Below are 19,594 nucleotides of genomic sequence, written 5' to 3' on the forward strand. Positions count from 1 at the left end.
TGCTGTATATACTCGATTCGCGCGCTTCTCTCCTGACGGCTTGAAAATTTCGTTTTGCAAAGCGTGGCTAGCACACTTGATGGGACCTTTGTGGGGAAACATTCGCCCAGGGCGTGAATCGTTTACGATGCAAACTATAGTAGATGAGGTAGGCCTTGTTGATGTTGTACGGTTCGCAAACACGTAATTTATATATATACTATTATGTATATGATCTAGATGTCATTTGCGCGCAAAGGGCAGACTTTCTTTTGTAAAGTGTGATATTTTCGTAAATGTTTTTTACATGAAAAAAAGGAATATTCATTTGTCTCCCAAAATTTCAAGAGTTCAAGCCTTGGGTATCTCGTACTTGTTTTAGAACTAAGTTGAACAAAGTTAAAAGTAGACAATTTGGTATACAAAATCACTCTAATTAAAAGATTCATTTTTGCAAAGTAGATGATAGTTAATAGACATCTGTTAACCACTATCGAATGAGCAAGCAAGGCTGGCGTTCAAGAAGTTATCAAAGCTGACAACATTTGTCACGTCTCCGACTGGTAGTAACTTATCTTGTTTTTTTTGCAAATAATTATTGCACCTAATGCGATAGGTTTGTCAATCATTGTTTCCCTGTCATTATTTGAGAATTACAAATTCCGATATTGCTGGGAATCCAAAATACAATGATATAAACATGTTTAGGATTTCTCTTGGCCTTCCAAAGGTCGACTAAAATGGTCATATGACCGATGTGCTTAAACCCATCGACTTAGTCATCTATATTCGGGACCGTTCGTCTCTAAGCAGGCCCGTGCGTGAGAAATATGCGGGTCGGTTCGTTTGTTATTTGGTTGGAATAGAATGGGGGTCTGGGGGCTCCTGGTAAAAGTTTGAAAATCTGATGCTCATATGACCTCTGAGCGATTTCCGTTGTCAAGGTCTGAATAAATGAACAAAGATCTTATGCATGTTGTAGTAGTTGAAAGTGTAATACGTTTGAGCTTGATAATATTTTCAAATCAAAAACGAATTTTTCGTTCGATCCCCCACGCTACAGGCCTACCCAGCAAATTTAAAAAAAAACCAAACAAACACTGACACGGCATTTCATTTTACAGACGGAACTGACGTATATTTATAAGACTTGTTCATTATCATGAATGTTTGAGGATGCCGGGTTTCATTATCACATGAACATGTGGTCATTATGCCCATGGTTGAACTTCGGTTAACCTGACTCGAACCTGACACAGCCAACACGAGCTGTTTGCGCGTCACCACAAAAGGAATGATGGGTCGTGACCACTAGTCAGGACAATAGCATTACAACACGTACCGACGTGCAGAGCGACGACGTTTGTCAAATACATTTAAAATTAAACTCCAATTGCCTTTTAAAATGATAAACCAGAAAAGGCACAAAGGGCGCGGTCAAGTCGCGAGGACATTATAAAACTAGAATAAGTAATGCGGACTTTAAGATATCGAATGATTTTGAGGATAGCAAAAATTATTCTAATCCAATTTTGCTCAATTTTGAAGTTTATGACTAGATAAGATTGGACTCATGTAATGCAATAATTGTTTTTAACAGTTGGTACTGGCATCATACTAGGTGTACATGCCAAAACCAGCTCAAAATTAGGTTGAAGGCGCCTCCCGAGACGATTGCAGGTGTCAAGACAGTATGTTATGAAACAAGACAGCAACGTGTAAACCAACATTTATAAGGGGCCGATTTTGTTGTGGCTTAGTTCTACGGGGGTTTGCTTCATTAGATTCAGAATCTACTTATTGTCATTACGGAACAATTAAAGCAACTCAAACGCCGCATTTACGACGGGTGACAGATGGACAGACCTCGGGGCTTCATCTTCGAGTATCGCACGACTTTTCTCCTTGAGTTACAACGCACGATCAATCAATACATTATTATTCTGAATGTTTCACAGGACTGGACAACGACGCATCACAAAAAGCGCATCCGCGTCCATCAACACAATGTGACTACCTGTGTAGTTCGTGTCCGTTATACTTCACCTCATATGATATTGAACATTCGCATGGGCTGCACTTGAAAAACATCAATGGGAAATAACAACAATTAGAAAATGAATTTCCAAGCATTACAAATAAACATTTTTCTTAAAAAGAAGATATTCTAAGCTGATGAGGTGAAATGATAAAAAACATCGGGATTTTTACGCATTTTCTGCTCAGTTACACCATGGACTCTTGTGAGTCCATGTCCATGGGTCATTTTGGTTTGTAATGTAATCGAATTTATTTTATATAATAAATGCCTATTTCTATTATGTCTATATTTTTAACGAACAATTCAACCACGCTTTGTTATGTACTTGAAATGCGGCTTTTTTCACAATGTTTCGATGTATACGTCACAGTATGATATTTCAAACGGGATAGTTCGATCTGCAATCATAATGGCTTTATAATGCCCTTGTCTTGGTTTTGGACGTTCGCTGGTTTTCCCTGGGGGTTCAAAATGATCCCTAGTTAAGGTCAGAGTGTGTGTCATGACCACCTCTAATCGTCATTATCGTCTCATTGGGGCGTCTTCGTAACACGTGCCGCATTCACGACTGTTCAAACGCATTGATGTAATTCGCCGCAACGAATCTTAATCGAAGAGTAAACTCGATTACGTTCTCGAAATACAACTCTTTGAAATGAGAGATAATTGTCGTCCTGAACACGCGCTTGGCCCCGAATGAACCCAGACCAGCTATACGCGATCCCGTTTCAATGAAATTCAGTTTAAATATCGTATTTCCGTTACTGACTTGGATTAATATTTCATCGCATCATTTGTGACATATCGTGGCTCGACGACAAATTTCTATTAAACTTGGGCGTTAAGACGTGCCGGTGTGTATAAACGTAAGATCACAACGAGACAATATACGACATTCAACTCATTCGATTAGAAATGATAGTAAAACGAAACATCGATTCGCTTAATTTCCTATTCTCATCGAGCTATTGTCATAGATTGAATCCTTGCTTAGGAAGCTGATTAGGGTCAAACACTCGGCACGTCTTCAGCAACTTTTCACCTTTCTCGAATCGTGATGTTTGCTGGTGTATATATATACTATATGTATGTATGTATGTATGTATATATATTGACGTGGGAATTTTTAATGGTCGGAGCCAGGTTCATCGGTTATGCGAGAAAGGTTGAATGTGGGCATCATTGACAAAGACGAAGTAAAGCCCAATAAACCGCCCCACTAAAGAAATGGCCTGGAGAATTTCCTTCTTCTTCCGAACAACCATGACTCAAAAATCACGGAAGATCAATTGTCCCTCTGTCGTTCCACACAAGCGAAATAACCACTGCATGTATGATAAATGTAATAATACTACCGGATTCATGAAACCGCTAGTGATGAAAAGAAATACAAAATGAAAAAAAAATGTCTAAGTCTTTAAAGAATTTCGGCGTAAGAGCGGCGTTGGTTTGGATTACGTGATGACCCGAGAAAAAGAAACGAATCATTATTATTTTGTTCAAATTTCCGAATGCAAACAAAAGAAATTTGCCATTTCGCGGGTTTCGAGTCTCATGATGAATTTTAGATATATATGTACATATGTATAATTTATCACACTATGGGGACTTCGCTGGTGATGCCCAGCTTGCTGGCCAGTTCAGCTGACCAATTGCATTCGAGACGCAACGCGAGAGGAGGGAGAGAGTGAGGAAATACGTCGAGGCGGTGAGACGTACTTTAAGCAGAGGCAGCACGCGCTCGTTCGTCCGAGCCGAGGGGTATAAAAAATGGGAAACGTCTAAAACGCATCATGGAAATAATGATTAAGCCACAGGTAAGGAATGACCAAATAATTTCTAGGAAAGCCACGAAACACGAGACAGGAAGTGCGGCAGCGACTTCCGTGCAACAGTCAGCGGTATCACGACAGCGATAGATAATGAATATATGCCCATTAATCTGAAGTTATTACGATATCATGCAGTAGATATTCATTCCATCAACAATCTGAATGCTGACCGATTGGAAATTAATTTTTTCTCGATTATCATGAGCACTTGAAAATTAAACATCACAGGTCATCTTCGGATTTTCGTTTGGATTCATTTCAGCGGAAAACTTCTGGGGAAATTGGGGAGGTTCCTGGCAAATAATACACAAAATACATTTACGTACTTTTTATCATATATAATATGAATTTGCAATTCATTTCATAATTCTTTGAATTTATATGCATATTGAATTAGATGTTAAGTACGAGATTATGATAGCAGCAATGTGCTACGCAGGATCGTAAATCTGAGATGTTAATGTTTAACTGTGAAAAGCTTCGAAATTTGTTGCTGATTGGAAATTGTTGAGAGATCTGCTACGATAGAAAATTGATTTTTCTTTTGTCGGATTTTATTGCCTGACCAAATGCATTGTGTTTGTAGTAGATTTTACGCATCAAATCTCTATGTTTACCGCAGATGTTAATAATACGATTAACAACTCGCATGGCATGTTGAATATCAGAGCAAACCTTACAAAATCGTATAAAATATTTTTGTTCATGTTTTAGTTAACCATGCTGTCCATTCATACGATTTGTTATGATTTTGTGTAATAATTTTGCGGTATTTGGTCACCTATTTCCTAGTCTAGACCATGGACTGCCCTTTGTAGCCTGAATAGTACGCGTGAACTTTTTCTGAGCTGACCTGAATTTAGCGAGTAGTTCAAGGCATCTCTAAACAACCTCCAGAACTAAATGTGTAAATTGTGTCAACTGCGAATGTCCCAGTAACTAAGAGACCATGAGGGTCAAAGGCTAACGGTGGTCTTGGTATCTTAGTTATAAGGTGATGAAAGCTTACTATTTCTAACACTATTAGTTGATTTAGTTCTGAGGGTTTGGAGTAAGTGGAAGTTGCAAATTACTAGTGAATTTTTGCCCTTTGAGAAGTGCATATCGTTGCTTTGTGTGTTTTGTTTCTTTTCCATTTCTTAGTTCTTGATTAGTTTTGAAATGTGGAATTAACTATGGCAAGTGTCGCATTTATCTTTGATGGAAATTGAAGAAGTGAAAATGAAATTGAAGCTATCGCGTTTTAGAAACAGTTGTTTCTTATTCCAAATCAGATTCGTTATTTTCCAATCCATCGCTTGTTGTTTATGGTCTTGAAGCGCTTCCACCATTCATGAATGACCATATTATTGTTTAATGGTGATTAATATTTACAACTGAAGGTCGGTTCGTGCCAGCCAGATTGGTCGATATTACTACCGGAAAGTTTGGATTGGAACTTTACAACCTACTATCTATAACGTCATGATAAATCTGCAAATATTCATTTATATACTCGGTGCCTGGGATTGCATCTGAATTATTGACATATTTACGACATTTAATATTTCGTAGTAAATTCAGTCGGTCTCAACCAAGAATCAGTTTAAGTTATCGTCAGGTATGAGGCGGATATAGACGATATATATCTGTATTCGAATTGAAAAAATGTCTGAAAAAATATGCAAAAATTTTACGCATTAGATCCGCTTTATAAAGATTTGAATTACAAAATGGTAGCTAACAGTTATCAGATATACACCGACCATGAATTTTGTTCTTTCTCTTTCACTTACAGTGCAGCCGAACTTAAACATTCAGCCTTATCTCCAGATGACAAACCCAATAAAAGCTCGTTCCACTATAAGCCACCCGGCTTCGTTTTTCAACCTATATACTAAAAATTGTTTGGATAAACGTCCGGTTGCCGATCGCCGCGAGATTTCGGCCGCCGATCATTTTACCGCCTGAACAATAGATTTTAGAATTTGAATTCCATCGTCGTTATCGGAGCTAGTAACCCTTGAGGTTAGCTAAAGGGCAATATTAACCGAATGGTCAGTGCAAATATTCTTCGGATTCGAAGTAATCAGAATTTCAACGCTTTAAGATTTTAGTACGAAAAGTATGACTTTGTTGTTAGTATATATATAGCATTGATAGAATTCATATATTCGAAACAGTGAAATGAATATTCGAATACACTTTTTATTTCTACGGAAGAAAAAATAGCTCAGTTGCAAATTGCGTCTCGATATTTCGAAACAATCTTTTCTTTTGTAACTGTCGCATCATCCGACGATTCCCCCATTTAAAACCGAGAAAGCAATCGATGCATTGTGCCTCAGCCTCAAGCGATCACAGTTACCCAGTTTTCTTTGGCTGCGCATGCTCATTCGAACCAACGGGCGCATGTACTTTTTTCTGGCCATTCAGAAAAAAAATACGCTCGTTGTTAGCTTAGGTCTCAAGTAATGTTCGATCGACTTAGCCCGAATGGAGTTCGAGAATTTTCAGGTAAGACCGTATGAAAAAGCGGTTGATAGATTTGTGTATTTATTTGAGAGCTGTTTGCACTTTATATTCCAACTGACCCCTCGGTGACTGTAGCTTGTATACGTATAATGTATTACAGATAGCATATTTATGTTAATCAAGTTCCACACATCTAATTCACTCCGCCCTTCACTACTATCGATTGTAGACCTCTGGTTGTAGAACTGCTACAACCGCATTTTACGTTCTTAGTGAACGACGCGATGATGACGAGGACGATACCGTTTGCCAAAATATCAACGACGAATATTTCGCTATATCATGTTTTCTGATCTGATCTCTACGGTTCATTCACTCAGAGATGTTCTTCATAAGGGTGACCTGTACTTTTTGAGATCTAAAAACTTGGCCTATTTTCTACTCACAAGTTTTTGGTCACTGACTAACCAATGGTAGAGTGTTTTTGGTCGTAAAAATTTACCGACACGTTTCGGCATGGTTTCGCTGATCAAAACGGTTCGGAAGGATTTCATTATTTGAAGATTGTACGGTAAAAAAACAAGTTTGCGTTGCGGAAAAAGTCGATGTCATGCATACTCAGACGCCAAACGGGTTGCGCGATCACGGGTTTTCAGGACGTAACAAAAATGTTATTGAGGTGAGATATTTTTCGGATTCAAGTGACTTATTTTTGATTTTATCTTCTTTGGTATTAAGACTTATTAATACAGTTTTACGGCGAGACATTCTGTTATGATTTTATCTATCACTATCAGTCTTCGACAACTACGGATTTTCACGTGAAATATGGTCGGTTTTAGATAAGCATCTAATATTGAATTGAAATAATCACAGATGTGTTTATTAAATATCTGGCTTATTTCGTTAATGTGAGAATGAATGTCTGCCATTTTGTACTCCTTGCTGAGATATCGAACCAGTGACTCACAAAAAGTACACGGGAACCATTCATTATTTTGTACTTTGTAGTTGTCATGGCTTCCTCACTTTTTATAGATTGCTCTGCTTTTAAATTATTCGGACCTTTGCTCAAAATAAATTTGATTTCGCGAAATTCCATTTGAGTAGTACCATCAGATTCGTTAATCATCATTCATAATATCATGGAGGTGGGAGAGACCTTCCTGACTATGTTATTACCTTTTAACACTTCGATATAAATGCAAGGTTTAATCAAGTTTTAACGAGGAAACTGTTATTCATCTCTGTATAGATTTACACCTGTTATTATTTCAGACTAACCGATATCGACACAATTTACTCAATTATTTTTGGCAGGCTAAAATGTGTGAAAATACTGAATAAAATCGTTACTATTTTCTGGCAATACTTTTCACCTAAAACTATGATAATGTTTTTGATGAATTCTGTGTGTAATAATTATTTTATTCTAAATAGGTGTAAAGTGCAAAAGAGCCGGAATTGAAAAAATATTTAATCAAATTATTTGAATTTATCCACAGACTAATGTCATACCTTTCCAATCTTGAAAATTTCTTACTTTAGAGAAATATGGCTTTTAGGTCAAATGCCAAAGAGAAATTGAATGTAGTTTAGATAAGGGTAAAATATGAACCTGAGTTTGGTATATGTAATGGATATAACATGTTTAAAGATCTGAATTATCATTCGTCATCGGATCAACACATTCAGTAAAAATAGTGTCTTATTCGTAGACGTGCTTTTGGATTGATAAATTGTAAAAAATGAATGAATTTACTTTGATATCTGGAACAGATTGCGCAAATAGATTATTTTTGATGTTTTGACTTATTTTAATTCTTATGTTTTTATGTTGAATACAAATGAGCTACGTAAACGTCTACACGTATTTATAAACCTTTGATGCTACGCTAACTTTGATATCTCAAACTGAAATCATATCATTTACACCAGTTTCAATTGCAAATCCAATAAAAGTACCCCGTGGCCATTAACTCAAAAAGATATATTTCATGAAATGATGAATTCGCCCCATGTGCTTGATTACTATCTTTAGATATGTTATTATGTCTTCAAGAAGAAAAAAATACTTTGAATTTGAAATGACACAAAACATTCACTGCGCATTGTGTGCAATTAGATAGAAAAGTTTTAGAGCCCATTATTTATCTGAATGAAACGATTCGTTGTTCAGAGTAATCCAGTGTTACTGTATCTCCAGGTGATGAGTCATATTTGTCTTATGTTTGATATTTGCAGGAGCGCGACTGTATGAAAGCCCAGCTGCAGCATGTTCTTTGTCGAGTCTGCGGAGATAGAGCGTCCGGACTGCACTACGGAGTTTTTGCCTGCGAAGGCTGCAAGGTAAAAAGCTGTTGTATCCTCTCTTCTGCATCAGTCGTCCTTTTTCAAATGATTCGATATTAGCAAGAATTTTTCAATATCTTGATGATATTTTGTCGATCGTTTTAGGCATTTGATGTCGAAATTATTTGTCGACTAATAACCACGCTATTATCGGCATAAGCCGGGGATTCACGAAAATGTTGAAACTTTCTCTGGATACATTCCATTCCGGAATCTGTTGATTAGTGGGTTTTTTATAAATACAAATCAAAATCTCAGTGAGGGCATATCAATTTATCTTCGACCAAATTTGCGGAAGAATTTACATAATTCAATCTGTATAGCCCGGTCAATTTCTGCGACTTTGATTGGAAGGGATTTAATTTCGAGAAGAGTAAGGTTTCGGGTTTATTATCCCAACTGTAATTACTACATAATGTCATTATCTATTTCGTTACATTAAAGGGATCAATGGACATGGCCATAAATTCTCTGTGTCAGTCTGTCCGCTCAAATCTATTGATTATAGGCAAATGATTCTAATCAGAGGATCGAATCAAGAGATTGACTCATCATGAGCTCAATAAGAATTCGGATTTCATCAAGAAATCTGCAAGTACCTCGGAAATTCCCACCAGTATATAGAAGAATCCACGCGTCCTGAAGCAATTCCCATAAGGAGGTCATCTAGACAGTGACCGCGCTGTAGGTTGTATTTGGTTACGCCGACACCTCGTGACATCTTAATGACTTTCGCAAGTTTTCATCGTTCATCGCGTGGAACAGCAGTTGCAACCAGTGGACCACAAAGATCTTGTTAATTAAATATTTGTTAAAATTGATGATACCAAATACACCAAGTTCATCTTGATAGCTATAGCTATTTCGCTGTGTTTAGATTAGATTATGCTTATGGAATGATGAAATGCATAAATTGACACATATGAACGGTATATATTCGAAAGCGGAATGGAAACTAATGAAATGTTACGATTTGCGCTCGGTGGAAACCTTTCGACCTTATAACATCGATATCAAATGAACCTTCGGGCTGAGCCTAATTAGAATTTTAGACGACTTCCTCTGCATTCGTAATAATCTACATATATAATATGATAGTCAGTCGGGTTGGCTAATGCAGTCAGTTAATTATCCGTGCTAACAAGTTTTCACCGGAAAATTGATTATTACATCTGTCTAACATGAGGTTTACCATTTTACCGATTTTCGAAAGAGATCTGAATAGACGGTTATTACTCGACCTGCATCGCCGTTAACCGAAAATAAGTTAACATTCCCGTGTAACAGCCTATAGCCGAAAAATCGTATACCCTTTCGTCTGATATAAATTCTAGTTTTATTACCATCACCGGTGAAAAACGTCTGCGAATAATTTCGGTGCAGACGAAACGCGCGAATATGAGTGAAGAAAAGATTTCTAAAAGTACACAACTACAAAAGATTCGTTTGGGCAATATTATCCTCAACGTTGTCTGACACGGACGGTGTGTTGCGCGCGCTGAGATGAATACCCGTGTGTTCCAGAAAAATAATGCTAACCACTTTGTGGGCTTTAGTTTTGATTGTCCGACAACTATAGCCCACTGAGTCTGATAGAACGTAGCTGAATAGGGAAAGGTCTTGTTTCTGTGCCATTTAGACGGTGTTCTTCGTGGTTTCTAACTGGTGCTTAATAACCGACTTTCTTCCGTCTATCACCTTTATCTCGCAAATATTTGTGTCTTGAAGTTGTGGTCAATTTGGGATGTCAATAGATGAGCAAGTTGAGTTGGCCCGCCCCTACCTCCGAGGTTGACCACTTTCTTACAATGTTCTCATTCATAATCGCAAAATTATTCAATGCAGCCGCAACAAAAGAAGTTATCTATGTAACAACGTTTGTTCTTGATGAATTATCAATACTGCAATGAGCTGGTGGTACTCGAATAAAATGGCGGACTCTGTGCTGCAAATTCAATGAAGTGTGTTCTCGACGTAAATATGCAAATGACCTTAGTAAGGTCAGCTGTAGCCGGCACTATCGCCTTGAGGGCAAACTTGTACTCGAGGATGGCCTCAGAATTGTATAAATATATACCCTTGTCTCAACTAGATTCGATTGACTAGTTGAGTCGTGCACCGTCGTCCCAATTCCCCCTCAAGGGTATTACATTTCGATGAGCAGAATGGCGTAAATCATACGGACGGAACAATTGAATTACAAGGCAGATTTCATGAGATCTAAGTAGAAAATCATCACCAAAAAGATCAATATACCCCCGATATACAAATCTGGCTTCTCGGTCATTAAAGTTCTGAAAATAGCTTTAATACAAATACATGACTCAGCTCAGCGAGGATAATAAGTACGAAGTTGGTTTCTTCCAGTTCGGAGGAAATGAAAATTTGGTACACGAAAACCGAGTAAATATACACAGCGGATCAAATCCGTCGGACCAATTCACGTTATTAAGTTGTTAATACGAGGGAAATATGATTTCTGTTTGGAATCTGGGCAATAATCCGATTGTATAAACTTATTGGTCAATACGTGTCTATCTATGTAATATAGATTCATCTCGGTTGACAGGCCGGACATTCCTGATATATCGGCGCATTGTAATCATACAATTTGAAAATCCTAATTCAATATACTATGTTGTATCAAATAAACAGAAGCATCGACGTTCATTTGTAAATAGCGAAATACCTTTTCTTCTTTTCTTCCCATTCTCTTGAAAATCTACGATTGATGTCAACATATTTTTCTTTCTAACCTCCTTGACTTGGATTCATTTTGTTTGCGTTAGGTTCCTTGTTAGCAACTACAGCAGCTGGACTCTATATCAGATATCTGTTTAACTCCGTTTAATGTTTGTTGAAATCTTTTTATGACACTATTATATGAAATATATAACATAATTCGGATATCGTTAATGTCAGACACATTTTCACAGTCCCAAGAGGTCCGATTTTAGCGGAGTCTACCGTACATGTTTGAGATATTTTTGATGGATTTTATAGAAATCTTAATTCATAATCATAATTTTCTATTTCAGGGATTTTTTCGACGTACGTTGAAACATAATTTGCAATACAAAAAATGTCAGAATCCGAAAGGATGTCTGATAATGAGGATCAACCGGAACCGTTGCCAGTACTGTCGCATGAAGAAGTGTTTTTCTGTGGGCATGTCTCACGATGGTAAGTCCGTAAGAAATATATAGATATATGTATTTTTATTTTATTTCATGCGTATGGAGTTAATAAGTTGGTTTATTGGATCACTTTGTTTACAGCTGTGCGATTGGGTCGGTGTCCGAAAAAAGATCGACCGAGCTCGTCATTCATGGTACATCTTCCAAAAACGGCTAACGGAACAGTGGACACTAAACGTCAAATACAAGCCGAACAAATGATTCTGAATATTCACAAAGCGCTGCGTGAGCTGCCGACCACCGGGATTAAACTAAACGGCATTTACGATGGGGAGGGTTATCAGAAGGTAACAACATTCATATTTCTGCATTTCAATTAAATGTGTGAAGATGTTCTGTTGTTTTGCAAAAAAATCTTCTCCGAAATAAACAGAAACGAATTATTTTCCATTTCAGACTCAAGAAATGCCAGACGGTACAAGATACATAGCGCATATAGTCAAGATATTTGATTATGTAAATCGTGTAACGGCCTTCGCGCGGGGCATCCCTCAATTTTCTTCCTTGAGCATTTCCGACCAACATACACTATTAAAAAACGGCGCGATGGAATTATCGGCGCTGATCGATTTCAACGAATTTCGCAACGCGAAAGAAGAGGGTTTTAAACCAAGCGTAATATACAGTTTGACCAGGGAAGTCTGGAACAATCAGGAAGTGGTCCACGGACTATGCGAGGAATACTACAACTTCGCGACAAAACTTGACAAACTAAAACTTACCGATGTCGAAACTGCACTGTATATGGCTCTAGTGCTATTTTGTTCTGGTAGGTAATTTAGTTCAGGCCATTTTGTTAGATTATGATACATATGTGTTAATTGAAAAATGACTATATAAATCTCCTCGAAGATGTAAGAGATACTGATTTGATCTTCATATGAATAAAAGGAATGGGTTTCGAATGCAGTATGCTCAAAAGATTCAATAATTATTCGCTGTTAACTAACCTAGCGATATGTATGATTTCAGATCGCGAGAGTTTAGAAGATTGCAAAGTGGTAGAAGATATCGAAATGGCGTTAGCCATGGCTCTGAAAACCCAATTCTCCATTAACCACGCCGAATCACCGAACGCTTTTGCCACCGTACTTTATCTAATTGTTGATCTCAGGGCATTGTCAGTGAAATACTGGGAACTTATACTAAAGGCGCCAGTCAATGCAGCATCCGATGATGCTCATATAGAACTAGGACTATCAGAAACCGACGAGCCAAATAAAGCAACACCTGTCAACGCAAATGATCAATTGGGCAGGGAGTTGCCGGCATCTGACGGTCACAATAGTGATGTTAAAATCGAAGCAGTTTCTTATCCCATAAACGATCACCAACAACGGCGAAGTCCAGGTCAGAATGGCTGTTCGCCCAGATCCTCCGTGTCGGACGATACCTCATCGGTCGGGAATAGCAGCTTGAAAAATCTGGAAGACTACTATCAGAAACATTCGACGACGAAACGAAATAGCATCAACGAAGAGACATGTAGTAAAAGATCGAGCGTGTCGTCGAGCAGGTCTTCTCCCGAACAGATAGACCGGCCATTCGATTATAGCTTGAAACAAAGGTCACCGGACAACAACTCGCACCTCGTCGTGCCGCAAATGCCGCCTGTCTTAACCGTTGCACGATCGATGGAACATCAACGCCCTTTGGACTTTACAGCGCAACAACATCGCCATTCGAGCCTGGCGCTTTCACCCGCGCAACAAGAACTGCTTTACAAAACGAGACTTTTAGCTGAACACAACCATTACATGCAACTTCACTACGCATTCAACGGTATTCAATCGCATTTTCCAATCTATCCCACGGAATGTGTTCCCGGTCTCCGTCGGTTTTTCCCGCAAAACAGGGGCCAACAAAATAGATGATTTTTCATTGACGTAGGATTTTTGAAATTTTCAGAATATATTGTCCCGGTGTACGACTCCATGTGTTACTCTATTAACATGCGTATATAATGCTTTTTTGCTTAGAAGAAAATCGACCCTTGAATTTGTATACTAGTCATTTAAGAGTTCCACAAGTAAGCCAGCATCATTAGCAAAGTTTATCCATATATAGTCAACCGCTATAGGCGCCACCGGTGAATTATTGAATGAATTGTTATACAGATATATTTATTATTATCAAATTATATAGACACATACGTAAGATTATTTATATGTTGTGAATTATGATATGGAGATTTTGTGAGTTCGTTGTTTTTGACAGAAATTATGAAATGGTCCCGGTATCCAGTATGCCAAACAGTACATCCAACTGATTCATGTGTGCCTCTTTTCATGATATGGGATGTTGTTGAAAAGATAGTGATGTGGTGTTATAGCTTGCTATTGTATAAAATATCTTGATTATTATCTAAAATAGAGTGATTTATGTAAGAAGTATATTTGTAAATATTATGTGATTGTATGATGAATTGTGAGGTTCTTTAACCATTCAAAAAATCTAATTTTGTTGACCTATACACGCCAACTGTGCTGGAATTTCATACATTGTATCACAATCGATTTTAGATATTTTGTAGTCTGAACATCCGATCTGTTGAGGGCTTTAGGGCACAATTAGATTTGATTTTTGAGAGGCATTGAACAAATATGGGCATTAAAATCATCATTGGGAAAGTGGGTGCTACAATAGGAAGAGTAATTATGATTGCTTCTTCAATAAAATCACGGATTTCGAAATGTACTTTAATCTGTGAGAATTTAATCATGTTAATCGTCAAAAATTCTTTTTCTCTTCCCTACACATTCATTTGAGTGTAAACAGCTCAATGTGCTATAGTAACGATATCGTACAACCTGGGACGGTGCAATAAAAGCCAAACCCTGCCAAAAAGCTACGGTGGTCATAAACACACAAATAGGCTTTGCTGAAAATCGAGTCTTCGCGCAACTCGTCGTCATTGATAAACCATTTGTGTTATTTGCATTTGCAAGGTTTTCTACTTTTAGGGAAGCAGCGAAATTTCTTTTTCACAATATAGAATTGCATCATATTCTCCAAAAAAGAGGCTCCAGCTCAAACATTAGAACACAAATGTTCGGGTTTCCATCATCGTGAATTCATGCTGTTGCAGTCATTCTAAAAATGCTTATGAAGCTATTATCTTTGTCTCCGATATTTTCTACATGGTTTGTCAGTTTTTTTTTGTGCCATAATTAGTTCTTTTGCCATAAGCGTTTTATTCATTCATTTCTTATACAATATTTTATTGTGCTTTTTAATCGAATGGAATGTATTCTGCATTCATACTAGACATATACCCGAAGAAAAAATGATATGATATGGTTTTAATTTAGATCGTAGTTGGTAAAATGTCGAATTTTAAGACTTCCTTCTAGTCAGACGTCTTCATTTTGAACGATCAGCTCGAGGTTGTTCCCGTGTTAGGGATTTAAATGGCCAGTGTTGCACGTCGACACATGCAGTCGATTATCAAAAAATTGGCTTATCAAGCCCATTGTCCACGACAGCGTTTAATCGATCCTTTTTTGCCCTGGGTGAATTGCAAAAACCATATTGTCGTTGAGACGAAAAATACATTTTATATTGTCAATAATAATGTGACGTTCGATAGATTGGTCACTTTCATGATAGACCCGGGGTCAAGTCATCCCCAGAGATATCTGATTCTTATTGTAACCCTCTACAGTGGAACTGATACCAAACGTGTATCTGAGATACCCAGCATCAGTCACGTTGTGCCAGTAATCCTTAATCAATGGGAATGTTCTTTTTAGATCTTCGGCGCACGAATGGTTATTGTAAGAGGTATTGGAACAATATTTGTCGACATGATTATATATGAAGGCCTATGATATTGATATATTATTGAAATAAAGATATCATTATGAATGAATTATAAATTTGCGAATTCGTTCTTTTATATTTTTACGTACATATATTCAGGTGGAGTAGATATCACTGCTTCCAAAGCGAAATGTTGAAATGGATGGAGATATCCATTCACTTACACATCTTTGTGATTAGCTGGATTTTAGAGAAAATCATCTTGACAAAATACTCCAAGGCTGGAAGGACCAACATGGACCATAGATGCGGGCTTACTTCGTCGAGTAAAAAAGTGATATTCAGAATTTTGCCTATTTCGCTGTGGAAGAAACATTGGTCATTTGGTAATTGGTTTTCTAATGATTTATATATTAAGAGTGGCTTCATTTGTCAGTTTTAGTTTTCGTTGTTTATCCCGATATACAAACACTACTGTGCTGTAATTATAACCCACCAAATCTCTTCAAAGGATATGCGGAACACATCAATGATATGATATACATCAATGATACACATTTATTTCTATTTCCGAATTGATTCGCAATTTGATGCTATTACATAGGTGACAAAAAGCTTTTCAATATTTTCCTCTCGTTAGTCAATAAATCTATTCCAGCTGACAATTTCTCCCAAAAGCTGGTATCAATTTTCTGATTTAACACCATCAGAATATATCGAAAAAGTTTGGACGAATTAAATGAATATTGAAAAAAATCTAAACCTTTTACTGAGTCCATATGATAGTTGTTGGTTGTAAACTAACTGTGACGCGGATGGTAATATTTCTATCGAATCTGAATCAGTACAAATGTCTCCTTAGCTAGGATGTGAATGGAGTGAGTATATTTTCACGGAAGACAATCGAGTAAATTGCAACGTATCGACATTAAGGGACCATTGGCGGTTAAGTAAGAGATCCCGCTGTCATCGGCGCGGTTATTAAACTAATTACGGCGAAGAGACCCGACCATGTGGTGCCGGGGCGAGCAAAGTGCGATGGAGGAAAAGTAGAATCAATCACACGCACACCGGTATATCACCACCAAGAGAAATTACAGGTGTTTATCCCATATCAATATCCCTCAGATTGAAACATAAATACTAAAACTTCCAATAGATTCGACAAATGTGATTTCAGACGAATAAACGGCACTAGAACATGGATAGTTGTTTTTCGAGGGGACCAGTATCGTGGTCGCCTGACACATAAGTTATTTATTTTGAAGTAAAAGCATTAGAGATAAAAGTTGAATTTTGTAGCGAGGAACATTGGCATTTTTGTGTAGACGAAAAATCTCCCCTGGCCGTAGTATCTCACCTGCATTTTATCATTTAAATCGAAATGTGCCGTATTCGACAAACATTTTTGTTCACATTGTATTATGTCAACAAGATCCAAGCCGGTCGTAACCGCAGAGACATCTTTAGCACAACCCAATGTTATATGCCCTTTGCTTCCAAAACCGGAGGTCGGATGGAAATTGGGTGGATACGAAGTCGAGCCCATTCCGAGGTTTATGTCGTTACAACAGCCTTGGTAGCAAGGTGCAGAGCGGTCTTTACAATTACCGTCAGTATCATTCTGCGCCCAGAGAGGTAACTGTCGCTCGGTTAAACGAACTCGTGCGCCGAGCGTTCGTGGTGTCAGTAGAAAACCAACGACTTCGATGACATAGAAAGACCCTAAAGCTTCGCGAACTGCGCGTCTTTGCTCGTAAGTGGAACATTCGGGTACCGTTCCGCGTCCACAGAACATGGCCGTGACATGAAGAGGCATACTGTACTTTGTCATGTCGGAGTAGTAAGTGGACAGATCAAAACCTAAAAGTATATGAAATGGAAATATAGATGGATTGGAAAAGAGCAGATGTAGAATTTACTTTCTACCGTTAGAAGAAATCTTCATTTATACCTGGAGTAACGTTGAAATTTGAAAGCATTTCTGACCGAACGTTTCGTAGCTGAATTAGCTCTTGGAATATCGTTCTGCCTTGATTTTCTAACCAGTGTGCGCTATTATCACCCAAAAACCATCCATAAAACAAAGGCTGCTTTGCTGAAAAAAGGCAAGGAGTGTGTTTTAAAAAGGTTTCATGAAATTATAAATGACTTTCAATGAAAACTACTTTTTAATAAATGAATTATCAATTGTGCCTGAAAATCTTCTGTTTGTTGAGATTTACCTTCAATTACCAGTGCCATCCAAAATATCATAATATTTCGAGAAAACATCATTTTCATGAACTGCGAATAGAACTAAATAGAGGTTAATCATAAAGAAGAGAAACCGAAGAAAGTCTAAATGGCAATATGTAAAACGCAATCGTAAACATTATATAGTGTTGGAAATATCAGCGTATTATAGCCTAGATTTATTTCAGGGAGACGTCACAATTTCTTTACCTTTAACAAAGAGTAGGCCTATATATCACTAGTAGTACCGCGAATGTTGACTATACTTTTGTTTTGAAAATGAATTTTGCTTTCGATCATTAATTGAACGGTATAGAGAACGATTTGATTTGAACATTATCTAATCATTGCAACAAATCTAGTACTAATGCTTAACTAGATCAAGATAAGACGCTTTGGAAATCATCCAAAATTGCAATAACCGTATTTCCGAACTGGGTACATTTTTCATCGTTTTTTGGAATTAAAAAAAATAAATTTATCATCTTTCATTCTAAGCACGATAAGTATATATACTTATAGAGCTGATAATCTTGGTTTTTTTTAAGATAAATCAACTTATTTTATAAAATCGATTGGTCAAAGGATGTGGACTCAATCTCAATCCTGGTACGAATAAGTTATTTTATACATAATATCTACAAACGGTTGCTCTTAATGAAAGTGCATTTGTTTACACCAAAGAGCAGCACGGAAATTCTATATTACATGTTCGTGTTGAATCTGATCCCGATCATTTTGTAAATTCTAGTCACAAAAAAATATAATCGTTAATTGTTGAATGCTGACACTGTAATATAGTAATCCTGTATCTCATATCATAGCATTTGTCACTAAACCACATGAGACCGGGGTGCGTGGCGACGTGTGGCTCTTTTTGGGTTTGATAAGCGCTGCGTGATAAGTATAGACGCCAGACGCGGTAAGTTGAATAACAATATTGGATTTTTTACAGTTCTTCCCAAAAAGACCATCATACTTTTGAAACTGGAATCGTCGTTCTTTCAATATCATTTCCTACGAAACGCGACAAGCCAACAACCCTTGCGCACTGGAGTTTTGGCGATACATAAAGGCAACTGCTGAACTTGGGAAAATCATCACTTATGTTTGGACAAATAAGCAAGTAAATAAAGATGTGCGTCTGGATAAACGAGAAAGTTAAGCTGTTCTGGGGCCGTTTCAATAGAAGCTCGTGAAATTCGGAATCAACAATTGAATATAAATGTCTTCAGTCAATCGCCAAAAGTTTCGTAAACATAATTATTTACATTAGTAATTTGTATTTCGATGCGTTTGTACATATCGTTGAATAGGGAGGATTTTCTCCCACTTTCGCGGCACAAAGTCTCTTTCAATCGGCGAACAATGCATGTGAGAAGACGCAGTCGGGAGCTCGTATTCTTCTAGGAGAAAATTGCAACAATACGATATAAGAAGTCTGAAATATTAGCTCATTGAGGACGAAAAAATACCTTTTCGTATCATAAGGATGATTTTTACTGTACTCAATTCACCGTAATTTCGATACAATTTTCACGAGTAAACAAGTGAAATTTGGATTTTCCATATGCTCTATTGACTGGGTATTTACATATTCATATACCCCAGCTTTTCGATGTAGCAAAATTAGGCCTTTTATCCCACTGCGTTTAATGAACGTTTGAAGTAGAAATTCTATGACGACCCAGCGATCGTCCCAGAATGGCACGCAACGTTTGCTGAAACTACATCCGGTGGTT

At 37.4% G+C, this 19,594-nt stretch overlaps 1 protein-coding gene across 1 annotated transcript; it reads right to left on the reverse strand.

Moving 5' to 3' along the window:
• Nucleotides 1-16,893: 16,893 nt before the first annotated feature.
• On the reverse strand, nt 16,894-18,112 carry LOC141915517 (2',3'-cyclic-nucleotide 3'-phosphodiesterase-like). Its single transcript, XM_074807084.1, has 4 exons — nt 18,063-18,112; nt 17,843-17,903; nt 17,572-17,715; nt 16,894-17,480 (listed from the first exon to the last, which is right to left on the reverse strand). The coding sequence occupies exons 2-4, from the start codon at nt 17,898-17,900 to the stop codon at nt 16,894-16,896; spliced, it is 789 nt and encodes a 262-aa protein (XP_074663185.1). The 5' UTR covers nt 17,901-17,903; nt 18,063-18,112.
• Between the last annotated feature and the right edge of the window lie 1,482 nt (nt 18,113-19,594).

The sequence above is a fragment of the Tubulanus polymorphus genome, chromosome 1, assembly GCF_964204645.1.
Source record: "Tubulanus polymorphus chromosome 1, tnTubPoly1.2, whole genome shotgun sequence".
Classification (NCBI taxonomy): domain Eukaryota; kingdom Metazoa; phylum Nemertea; class Palaeonemertea; order Tubulaniformes; family Tubulanidae; genus Tubulanus; species Tubulanus polymorphus.